At 40.4% G+C, this 13094-nt stretch overlaps 1 protein-coding gene across 5 annotated transcripts in view; it reads left to right on the forward strand.

Annotated features, from left to right (window-relative positions):
• Nucleotides 1-13094, forward strand: part of LOC144021954 (CUB and sushi domain-containing protein 3-like) — a 1200535-nt gene that overhangs the window by 1099933 nt on the left and 87508 nt on the right. For all 5 annotated transcript variants that reach the window (XM_077526258.1, XM_077526261.1, XM_077526260.1 and 2 more), the window contains 2 exons: nucleotides 943-1054; nucleotides 3295-3474. In XM_077526258.1, the coding sequence (XP_077382384.1) occupies nucleotides 943-1054; nucleotides 3295-3474 (292 nt within the window). The remainder of the gene's footprint in view (nucleotides 1-942; nucleotides 1055-3294; nucleotides 3475-13094) is intronic.

A 13094-nucleotide genomic window follows, 5' to 3' on the forward strand; every position in this document is an offset into this window, starting at 1 on the left:
CTTCTCCTTTGCGTTGAGAGGAGCCAACTGAGGTGGCTCGGGCATCTGGTTGGGATGCCTCCCTGGAGAGGTGTCCCGGGCATGTCCCACCGGCGTGGGCCCCGGGGATGACCCAGGACACACTGGAGAGACCATGTCTCTCGGTTGGCCTGGGAACGCCTTGGCATAATACCGGTGGAGCTGGTTGAAGTGGCTGGTGAGAGGGAGGTCTGGGTTTCCCTCCTATAGCTGCTTCCCCCGCGAACCGACCTCGGTTAAGTGGCAGAAGATGGATGGATGGATGGATCTTGCACATGGATATTGTTTTTCGTTCCTCAAAATTTTGATTCCCCCACCTTCAAAGATTGTTGAAAACAAAGCAAATTGCAAAGATGGAAAATTCCCACTAGGAAAGAGACATCTAAAACTCACATTGTTTGAATGGAAAAGTAAATATTTGTTTTTTTTATGATTTATTGATGTCAACTTTCCCAACATTTAAAATGTTTAATTGAAATGTATAAAGGTTCATTTTTGTTTCTCCAAGTTTGAATTAATGGCGTTGACATATGCTTTTCATTTTTCTGTATTAAAGCGGGGTTAAATCGGATATTGATTTTTGGTTGGAAAAATGCTGCGATTGGCTGGCAACCAGTCCAGAGTGTCTCCCGCTTACTGCCCAGAGCCAGCTGAGATAGGATCCAGCACTCCCCGCGACCCTTGTGAGGAATAAGCGGTCAGGAAAATGGATGGATGGATGGTTGAAAAATGTGGATTTAATTTTAAGGCCATACCGTCTATTCTTAGGATTGTCAGTTAGTGACAGTCGTTAGTGACAGCACTACTTGAAACAAATAATGGGAAAACCAGTTCAAATAATTGTCGCTATCTGCTACCTTCACACTAACAATCATTTAGGAAAGGTATTTTGGGTTACTGAATTTTCTGTGTGTTTGTGTCCAGGTGGGCAGCAGAGTGGACTTCCAGTGCCAACAGGGACACATCCTGCAGGGATCCATAACCCGCCTCTGTTTACCAGATCTCACATGGACTGGCACCCCGCCTACCTGTATTCGTAAGTCCTTATGCTGCATGCTCCTGAAAGACAACTTAAAGCCTTTGTAGCAACTATTAAAATAATAATAAGCAACTTTTTGTGGCTTTAAGACTCCCTCCATAGGATATGCTCACCCCTCTGCATGCAAGACTCCAAATGAGAGGCGCTAGTTGAATTCACCACTAGCTAATGTTTGAGTATACTATGTACTTGATTCAGTTGTTGCCTAAAAAGTTTCAACCTACACCTGTTGTCCTCGCATTCATCTGTTAGAACAACATCTGAATTCCTGCCATTGTGAAATGGGTCCAAGCAGGCGTTGCCAGGCCAACCTCTTGTGGAAGCCGTGATGTAATCCATTTATCTGGAAGGCATCCTTTTCAGATAGAGCCTCTGTTACTGAAACAATCTTACTACTGTCACCATTTGACTATGCACAAACAGTGAATGTAGTAAGAGCTGTGTGGTGCTAAGGGGTTTCATATGATACGTAATCTTGATGTGGTAACGCCCACTTAAATTCCCTGAAGACATCTGTGCTGAGGTAGCAGATACATTGTAATGCCTACATTTCCTTTTCTGCATAATTTAGTGTACGTGTGCGTGTGTTGGTGTGCGTGCGGGCGTGTGTGTGTGTGTGTGTGTGTGTGGGGGGGGGGGGTTCTTTAATCTGCTTGCATTTATGTTATGGATTTACTGACGTGTTTAGCACCATCTGACCTTAACCCTGTAGTAGTAGGATGAGTGTTTTTGCCATTATGAGAACTTAAGTATTTGGTCACATATCAGATAAATCCATCCATTTTCTTAACCGCTTTCTCCTCACAAGGGTCGCGGGGGGTGCTGGAGCCTATCCCTGCAGGCCAGTAGGCGGGGTATACCCTGAACTGGTTGCCAGCCAATCGCAGTACCTGATAAATTTTATTTTTATTTTTTTTATTTTTTTTTTTAAGATAAATTTTATTTTTAAATGTATACAATTATTTCTGTAGTCTATCATTGAACATTGGTTACTTGTTGTAATGAATAACTAGTTTGCGTTGTCGCACAATTGCTTCACCGTAATCACGGAACATCTGCGTAGATGAACGCCAGATTGTGGGCGTTGCAAAGGTTGCTCTCATGCAGCCTTCGGTCGGGCCCCATCTCCATGAATACGAGGGCAAAATGTGAAGGCTGTATTAGAGGGCCGCATGATTTTGGTCACAGCGTGCTGTCGAGTCACGCAGGAAGTGACGTCGTGCGACCGACGAATTGGCCTTCGGAGGACCCTGGAGCCTCCACACTGGGAGGGATGGTTGGTCTTCTCCTGCGGGCGGGCGGTTGTTGGAGCTGTGGCTCGCTTTAGTCTGTATGGAGCGGGCTGCAGTCACTGTGTGCTGGAGGTCTCTGGGATGGCATTCCTCCCTGTGGTGGTTGGCCGTTATCCCTCTCAGTGTGGGTGAACTCCTTCTGGGTGGCTTTCCTCACTGGGTTCTTCTGTGCCCCGCCATGTTGTGGTTTGCATGTGTTTCTGTGGGTACGATCATGGGGATAGGGGGTGGGGGTTTGGGGGGGCTTTTTCTTTTTATTGTCTTATGGATGTTTTAATTGTTCAGCACTTTGAGTTGCATTTGAATGTATGAAAGGTGCTACTTCAATAAAGTTTGATTTGACCCAGCCTTGTGAATTTGGACAGTTTTACTTTCTGATTTACTTGCTTGGTGCTTGTTGGAACACTCTAAAGTGATTTGCACACTTCGCAGGGCCAAATTCAAATAGTCTTTTAGCAGGGTTGGGGCCTCCAGGTCCAGCAGAGTAAAAACCCTCCACAGATTTGCTTTAGCCACAGTGCTTCTACTAAACTGGCAGGTAAACAAGCTCATAGAAGCACCTGTGACTAAAGTCAAACTGTTTCAGGGTTTGTTCTCTCTGCATCTGGATTCCCCAACTCTTGTATGCCTTTGGCGTATCTTCTCAGAGCAAAATTAAATCTGTTACAAGCTTTGAAGAAAAAAGTAGAAAATTGTGATGAAGCGCAATTAATTACAGAAAATTGTGAGATTAATTAAAATATTGTAATCGTTTGACAGTACTAAAAAAATCAAACCATATTTTAATTATTTTAATAATTTATATATATATATATATATATATATATATATATATATATATATATATATATATATATATATATATATATATATATATATATATATATATATCACAGGGTTTCTGTGCGTGCACTCATTTTTTGCCATCATCTGCCTGCCCTCCAGCTCATTCATGCAAGCAACCGCCCAGCCCAGCCAACTCTGATGTGGTGGGCCTGGACCTGGCCTCCTATGGTTATACTTTGGTATACACCTGTCAGCCAGGATACTTCCTTTCCGGGGGTTCAGAGCACCGCTTCTGCCGCTCCGATGGCAGCTGGACTGGCAAGGTGCCAGTATGCAGAGGTACGTTACTTCAAGTTGTGCAATGCCAGATGATAAAGACGATGCCATTGAGTAGATGGAAGTAGAGAAAACCATGTGTTACGTTATGTTTATCAGCGATGAGTATATACTAGGGTTTACATGATCAGGATTTTTGAGGCCATAACTAAAGAAAACACCCACTTTCCCTGAGACCTCCATGCTTGCAGGATAGTGATAAACATAGACTTTATCAAAAAATATTGTGTCCAAGTGAATAGCTGCTCGCAGCTCTAGTTATTATTAGGGCCCGAGCAGCGAACGCTGCGAGATCCCTCTTTTTTTTGTAAGAATTCTTCTTCTTCTTCTTCTTCTTCTTCTTCTTCTCCGTAAACGATCACATTTTTGAGGGCCTAAACACTTACGAAAACTCACCAAACTTTGCAATCTCTTCGGGCCCGGCGAAAAATTTGATATTATGAAGTTGTCATAACAACGCAACTCTATAGCGCCCCCTAGCGTAGAAAAATAAAAACCAATCCCGGCCCGTTTGACCTAGAGCTACGAAAATTGGCAGGCACGTGTAGCACCCCGAGACGCACAAAAAAAGTCAGTGGAAGCCATTTCCTAAAATGTACAGGAAGTGAGCTATGAATTTTTGAATGTCCAATTTTGGCCCATTTTGGCACATTCACTGTGGTCATACTTTTTCCCCCTTTGCAAACATTTTTCATCCAGTTGACTTCAAACTTGCCATGTATCATCTCAAGACCCGAGACAACTGGGCAGAAAATCTTTTTGAAATACTATATGACGGGGGCGGGGCATCAAATATTGCCTTTAAAATTTCATTTGTCCAGAAAGACAAAATCCTGAATAACTTCCATGTACAAGCTCCAAAAAATCTCAAACTTCTCATGCAACTTGATAGTCACGGCCTGAAAACATATATATGATAAAATTCTGTTCTATATGTAGCGCCACCTAGTGGTGACAATAAATGTCATACTTTATGTTTTTAGCTACTTTGCCAAGCTCTTTGAAGGGATCCAGTTGAAAATTGGTCAGAAAAGCATTAAGATGTTGATGCCCCACACCAAATATTGCAACTTTTCGCCAAAGGGCGTGGCTGCTACGGTGCCGCAAAGATTGGTAATTTTCCATGGCAATAAAAGCTGCTTTAACTTGACCCAGATGATCCTATCTTCTCAAAGTTTCACACATTTGATGAGAGTCCAGCCCTTAAGACATCTACGAACTTATATTTCATCTTACTGATAGCGCCACCTACTGGCAATTTTTTTTCTTACGATTTTTCTTCAATGTTTTTCTCCAACCACATTAACTGCACCGACCTCATATTTGCTCAGATGAGGGTTTCGGCCTTCATGATGTCACAACACCAAGTTTGTGAATTACCCCACATACATTATTTTGTACAAAATTTGTAAACTCATTGTAAGTGTGATAACTAAGTCATTTATAAATATTCTTTTACTTTCCACCACTCAAAATGTTCACTGGCATCAGACCGATTCAAACATATGTACTTTTTTATTTATTTTTATTTATTTTTGATAGCCTCTATGGACAATAAAAACAACATTGTGCAATGACTACGAGCGATGATGTGAATATATCCTTTTACAAAAAATACCAATCAGGGCAACTCATTGCCTAAAAATAAAAAAAAGGACGCTGATTTTTGCAGATCTGAACATTCACCAAAACTAGAGATAGACCGATATGCTTTTTTCAGGGCCGATACCGATTCCGATTATCGGTAGTCAAGGAGGCAGATAACCGATATTTGAAGCTGATATTCATTTGCAGTAAAAGTTAAAATGTTGGCACCAAATTTTTGAATAATGCAAACCCTAACCGTTCTTTACAATGGATTCTCACACTGCACTTTTCATTTTACATCCTTCTATCTGCAATAAGACGTTGGTGGCGGGGGGAGTTAAATGTGGGGGCCAATGTGACATTACCTTTTATAGCATTTGGGATACTTGTAGTTTTATTCTATAAATGTTATATTTTTATATTTTGAAGTAATAGGAGGAACCCTGTCATTCAAAATGTGCATCAGCTGTGGCATTACTTATTACTACAGCAAAAAAAAATAAAAAAAATTCCATGAGAAAAACTATTCATCCCTGAACACCATACAGTTCTTGTAGACCTTATTATAATTATTGTTATTGTTACCATATAGACAGTTTTGATAAGCTGAGGATCTTAAATCGAGAACAGCAATATCATGCTACTCCTCTCTACAAGAGAACTGTCAAAAGACACTTCATCATGTAGTTTAGTGCCACTTAGGATGCCCCAATCAACGCAGAAAAGGGTAGAGTAAAATAACTTGGTTATAATAATAGTAAGAATAACTTGGTTAAACAGACATTGTTGCGGTGGACCGCTGCCACTTTCTGCTGTTTAATGTGTTTTACACTTATAGACACGTGTGTATATGGGCCCACTATTCTCTCACTACTGTACTGTACTGTATCACTTAATGGCACAGATGTACTTGTCTAAATAATAACTGGGCTGCAACATTGCTAATTCACATTAACAAGCACTGTCTTAGCTGTCCACATGAATAGTTACTAACACACGAGAAAGTTATACAACACACCAAACATGGGCTCATTATTCAAAGTATGAGGCACGTAACGAAATTACATCACTGAACATTAATTGCAGCCGACTACGGCCGTAGATGTTACATATTAATAGCATCCATTGATAGCATAATGTCCCAACTCACAGCAAACATGACGTGAAAAGAGAGACAAAACGAGCAAATAAGCACACTATACTTTATTGCACTTCTCTACTAATGCCAAACATACGGAAGAGAACACGTTCGTGTAGTTAAACGGTGTTTGAGACACTTAATTAGTTACGGAGCGGACTTTAACGAGGTGCACAACGAGCTGTCAATCAAATCGACGTCGAAGCTTAAGGCACACAATGGCAAACCAGTGCGACAAATAAACACAATATAAAGTAACTAAACGCTATTTAGTGTCACTGTGGCATCTCACTGCATAATAACCGCTATGCAACAAGTAGTGGACGTGACCCAGAATGCAATGTGTGCGTCACGAGAGGTAAATATAATGACATTACTCTACTCTTAACATGGAACTAGACAATATAATAATGACAACTGTTAATATTTGGAACCTTTCTAACAAACATTGTTTACTTAATTAAGTGAAAATGTGTGTGATTCCCTCCCCGAGTAGTTCAACTAGCGAATTAGCTACTGGGTGTTAGCCTACATGCTAAGCTGAACACACCACTGTTAGCTAGCGGGGATTCAATGCAAGGCAATGCAGCTCCATTCATATAGTGCATTTAATACACAACATAATTCAATGTGTTTAGCTTATCATGGTGAAACGATCGGCGGAGTCTCTTCTCTTTTAACTTACCTTCGAAGCATGTGTCTGTCGCGTTGTGTCCGTGGGTGCGTGTGTGACCGGCTACTGTGATACAGGCATACACTACTGATTGGTTCTGGCTCTTGCACGGCTAACCAATCAAATGCTGCTATGGGCGTTACATTGCTGGAGTGGGACTCCATAACAGACAGAGACGCTCTGGGCTGCATTCGAAGCGAAAAGACGGAGTTTTAAATGGATCGCTCATATCGGCCGTCAGATTAATAAAACAGACCGATACCGATATGTACCAATATGTCAAATATCGGCCCCGATTATCGGCCCGACCGATTATCGGTCTATCTCTAACCAAAACCCATTGAGCTTGACACACTCATCACATCTGGCAAAAAATATTCCACATGTAAAGGTTTATTATGCCATTTTCAAAGAAATGATGCTTCTAATGTGCCATTACCCCAACGTGCCAGTACCACAACGTGCAAGTACCCCAACGTGGCCCGGGCTGCGAGGGCCCTTTATCGCTGCTCGCAACTCTCGTTATTATTATAATTCTTTCATCTCAACTAAACTCAACTTTATTTTATAAAGCGCTTTACAAACAGGCATTGCTGTTTAAAAGGTGCTATACATAAACATAAATATCGGTTGTGCAGTAAAGAATAAGGTAACAAATCAAGAACAAAGCAAACATTTTGAAGTGCGTATACAAAGTTGTTGTTTTTTTCCGAGTAAATACATTTTACATCAGTAAATTAATAAGCGGTAGGCGAGTGACTAAATAAATAAATAAATTCATAAATAAGTAGACTAAACATCAAACTCATACACACCACAAAACACCAAGAACAAGTCTCATGGTGCGCCAAAAGCCAAAGAAAACAGATGTGTTTTAAGACGTGTTTTAAAAGAGGATAAAGAGGGGGATTGCCTAATATTTAGTGGTTGGTTGTTCCAAAGGGAGGGACCGGCAACAGCAAAGGCTCGATCTCCTCTAAGCCTCCGCTTAGCCCTCGGTACCTCCAATTGAGTCTGGTCTGCTGACCTGAGGCACCGGGCAGGTGTGTCAGGGTGCAAGAGCTCGGCGAGATAAGGTGGGGCAAGACCATTGAGAGATTTGAAAACAAATAGAAGAATCTTAAAGTGGAGTCTAAATTTCATGGGCAGCCAGTGAAGAGAGGCCAGGATAGGGGTTATGTGTTCCCTCTTACGGGCACCAGTAAGGATACGAGCTGCAGCATTTTGGACAAGCTGGAGACGCTGGAGGGAGGACTGGCTGATTCCAAAATAAAGTGCATTACAGTAATCCAGCCGAGATGTAACAAAGCTATGGATTGCCATTTCCAAGTGCTGCTGAGATTGGAGATTTTTTACCTTTGCCAGCTGCCTAAGATGAAAAAAGCTGGATTTGACAACAGCGGCAATTTGCCGGTCCTTTTTAAAGTCACTATCCATCTCGACACCCAGGTTTGAGGTCTGTTGGCTTTATTAGATAGTGTGCCAGAGGACCCAAGTCGGCAGGATGAGAAGAGCCGCTGGGACCAAAGACCATAACTTCTGTTTTCTTCTCATTGAAGTTCAAGAAATTTAAAGCCATCCAGGCTTTGATTTCTTCCAGACAGGACCAAAGAGGCCTCAATGAGAAAGCGTCCTTTTTACTAAGCGGGATATAGATCTGACTGCCATCTGCATAGCAGTGAAAAGAGATCCCATGTTTTCTAAGGATGGAGCCCAAAGACAGTAAATATAATGAGAACAGTATGGGCCCCAATACAGAACCTTGTGGATCACCATATGACAGTGGGGCGGTGTGGGACTCGGCGCACCCAAGGTGAACACAGAATGTTCTGTCGGCCAAATAGGATCGAAACCACTCAAGAGCACTACCAACAATGCCCACCTGGTGCTGTAAACGAGCCAACAGAATATTGTGGTCCACTGTATGAAACGCTACATATACATAGTCTCCAGTGTCATTTGCTAGGAGGATGTCATTAAAAACTCGTAACAGGGCTGACTCTATGCTATGCATTTTCTTAAAACCTGACTGGAAAACCTCCAAGATGTTATTTTCCTCCAAGAAAGTGCTTAGTTGCATGTGTACCACTTTCTCCAGAATTTTTTAGATAAAAGGCAGTTTGGAAAAGGGCCTAAAATTTGACAGCACACATTGCATTTTCTAGTTTTACATTAATAATTCATGATCTTCATCTGTGTGGGGAAAAAAAGTTTCATTTATGCTTTCTCAGTGGCGCTCCTGCGCTCATGAGCAAAAAGGGCGACAGGGAGAGGAGAATTTTTTTTTTGGGATCCTCAAAAGCTGTTCCGGCGAGTGCTGCTAATTCACGGATTTACATATATTATGGAAGCCCTGCACTCATCACATCACCAGTCCACCCAAAATCCAGTATTATTTAGATCTGTGCTTCATACGTCATTCAAGTCGCCGGCTGTAAACATCATGCTACCTAGCCCGATGCTAGCCGACCCAAACGCGTGTACAACCATAGCTCTTTAGTTAAGAAAATAAAATGAAAACACTACTATGCTGTTCTTTTTTTTTTTTGAAATTATCTTTTTATTGAGAGATTACAGAGATTTACAATAATAACACAGGAATAATAATGAAATAACACAATTAACAAAAAGAAACGGGGAGCACAATTAACCTATTTCACCTACCCAGCGTTCAAAGAAGAAAAGATAGGAATAAAGATCGAAGATCCTTACAACCTAATATTGCGTCAGTTGAAATCCGACCTTGTTGGTTTCACATACTCAGTCCACTTGGACCACATCCGGTAAAATTTGTCTAAGTCAACCCTGAGGCAATATGACAGTTTTTCCATGACATATATATCATGCACAATGTTTATCCATTCTTCCACAGTTGGCGGAACCACCTTCAACCATTTTCTTGTAATAGATTTCTTACTGGCCGCTATGAGTATATTAAACAGTTTCCTGTCACTCATAGACCAGCTGTCCTTTTTCAAGTCGCATAGGTACATACATTCTTGCTTAAAGGGAATTGTCTCACCAAATACATTCTCAATGTGTGCATGTACTTCTCTCCAGTAGGGTTCAATAACCTGGCAGGACCAAAAAATATGAGAGTGGTTCGCTCCATTTGCCCCACAGTCTCTCCAACAGGCATCTCCAGTACCCCGGTATCTTTTTTTGGATCGGTGTAATAAAAACTCTCATAACATTCTTCCAGCAGAATTCCCGCCAAATATTCGACCCAGTTGTATTCCATTGCCAGTGACAGATCCTCTCCCATGATCTACTATCAATCACAACATTCCCTTCCTTTTCCCATTTCCGCTTTACGTAATCTGTGTTTTCCACCTTTGATGATCTTATGCTCTTATACAATTTAGAAACAATCTTCTCATAAGTAGTAGATTGCAGTAATTGTATAACCTCCTGTAACAGTCCTGGTTTTTGTAGTTTCATCTTGTCTTTTAAGGTTTGATTGAAATAGTGCCTGACCTGTAAGTATCTATAAAAATCATCTTTTTCTAACCCATGTTTATCTCTCAGAAATTCAAAACTTCGGAGTTCTCCCTTATGGACAAGTGAATGATATGTGGTCAGGCCTTTGGAAATCCATGTTTTAAATCTACCATCATTCTTATTTGGTGTAAAATCCGTATCATATGCGCACCATCTCAATATCCTCAAGGTGTCTCCCAATTTACATAACTTTCCCACTTCTTGCCAGATTTTCAAGTGAAAAGTTGTCCATGAGTCATCGATAATCTGTTCCTTCATTAACGTGTTATCGGCCATTAGTGCAGCTATAGGGGTACTCCCCACTACTGTTCCCTCTATTGTTTTCCATCCCGCAGTGTAATCTGACAAACATAGGCAGATTAATGGTTTAAGATGGGCTGCATAGTAGTAGTCTTGTATGCATGGAAGTGACAACCCCCCCCCTTTCTTTACTCAATTGCAATGTTTTATATTTAATTCTAGCTCTGTGTCCTTGCCATAAATACCCTGAAATTAATCTGTCCCACTCATTGAACTGCTTTGGTGATATTGTAATTGGTAGACATTGAAATAAATAAAGCAAACGGGGTAGCACGTTCATCCTTATTGAATCAATCCTTGAGCTCAGACTCAAAAATGGAATAATACTCCACCTTTGTAAATCTGACTTAAGTTTCACATTTAACTGACCAAAGTTGAGATCAAACAGTTTGGCAAAGTCTTTTGGTAGTGTGACTCCCAGGTATTTGATCGAATCCGCCTCCCAATTCCAATCAAATTTGTTCTTCATTTCTGGCGGTGGGTCATAGTTGAATGTGACCACCTGAGTCTTGTGAATGTTGATTTTAAATCCTGTCAGTGTACCGTATTCTTTTAAGATGTCCATCAAATTTGGAAGTGTCTGTGTTGGATATGTAATGTATAGCAGTAAGTCATCTGCAAATAGAGACAGTTTTTGCTCCTCCGAAGCCATTTTCACCCCTTTCACGTCTCGTCTTTGTCTAATCCATTGACTCAATGGCTCAATAAACAGTGCAAAGAGTAGTGGTGAGGCGCAACAGCCCTGTCTCGTACCCCTCTCCAGGATGAAAGGGTGGGTAAGGTCCCCATTGATCTTGATTCTGGCAGAAGGAGAATCGTATAATGCAGTAAAAACGTCAATCAGGTTGGATTGGAAGCCAAATTTCGCAAGTACTTTATATAAGAAAGACCAATTTACCGAGTCGAATGCCTTCTCTGCATCTAAACTTAGTATCAGCGTCTGCAATTTTTGTTCAGTAACATGTCTTATTATGTGTAGCGTTTTCCTAATATTGTTTTGAGTTTGTCTAAGTCTAATGAAACCTGTCTGGTCCAAATGGATCAAGTCCGGTAATATTACCTCTATCCTTCTTGCCATTATAGAAGTAAATAGTTTATAATCAGTATTTAAAAGACTAATCGGACGGTAACTCCCACATTCTAGCTTATCCTTCCCTTCCTTGGGAATAATCGTTATCATTGCGTCCTTCCATGAAGCGGGGATTACCTTCCTTTCCAAAACCCAGTTAAATGTCTTTTCAAGCGTTGGTATAAGCTGTTCCTGCATAGTTCGGTACCATTCCGAGCTATAACCATCTGTTCCTGGAGATTTCCCTCTTTTTAACTTACCTATTGCTAATTTAATTTCGTTTTCTGTTATTTTTGTCATTAATTTGTCATTTTGAGCCTCTGTAACCTTTGGTAGCTGTAATTGGGACAGGAAAGACTCGATCTGGGCATCATTCCCAGTTTGATATTGAGAGTATAGTGTTTTATAGTAATCATAAAAGCATTGTTTAATTTTCTCCAGACTTGTTTCTATTGCCTTTGTTCTCGGATTTCTTATTTTGTATATAGTCCTTTCTGCTTGTTGTTTCCTTAATCTATATGACAAAAGTCTCAATGATTTCCCTCCTGCCTCATAATATTGCTGTTTTGTAAAAATAAGTTTTTTTTGTACTTCTTGTGTGTTTAAATCGTCTAGTTCTTTCTTCAGATTTATTATTTCCAATTTAATTTCGTCCTTTGAACCCTTTGAATGTTCTTTTTGGAGTATTTTCAATTTACTCTCTATAATTTTCAGTCTTTCCTGTCTCATTTTTTTTCACGGGATGAAATGGCTATAATTCTACCCCTTATCACTGCTTTTAGTGCATCCCATAGTATTGGCGGTGTCACCTCATCATTATCATTATATTTCAAATATTCACTAATTTCTTCTTTTAAAATGTTCTTAATTTTCTCGTTATTCAATATATTCGTATTTAACCTCCATAATGTAGATCTATTTTTATTGCCAAGGCGGACAGACAGGTAAATATGGCCATGATCTGATAGGGTAGATGGGCCAATTTCGTAGCCCGCCACCCTATACAGATCCTTTTTAAACATGAAAAAGCAATCAATTCGAGAGTAGACATGATGTGCAGGTGAGTAATGTGTATATTCTCGGTTAATCGGGTTCTTATCTCTCCATACATCAACAATTCCCATTTCATTCATAAGTGTATTAATCTTCTTTGCAATATTCCTTGCTTCAGATCTCCCATTTGATGAATCAAATTTTGGGTTCAGTTTAATATTGAAGTCCCCCCCACAAATCAATGTCCCCTTACTGTTAGTTATCATTATATCAAATATTTGTTTATAAAAGATCCAGTCGCTTCCAGGTGGTACATACACATTAAAAAGGCTTATCAAGTTGCCTTCTATTTTACCGGTTAT

Source organism: Festucalex cinctus, chromosome 7 (genome assembly GCF_051991245.1).
Source record: "Festucalex cinctus isolate MCC-2025b chromosome 7, RoL_Fcin_1.0, whole genome shotgun sequence".
Classification (NCBI taxonomy): domain Eukaryota; kingdom Metazoa; phylum Chordata; class Actinopteri; order Syngnathiformes; family Syngnathidae; genus Festucalex; species Festucalex cinctus.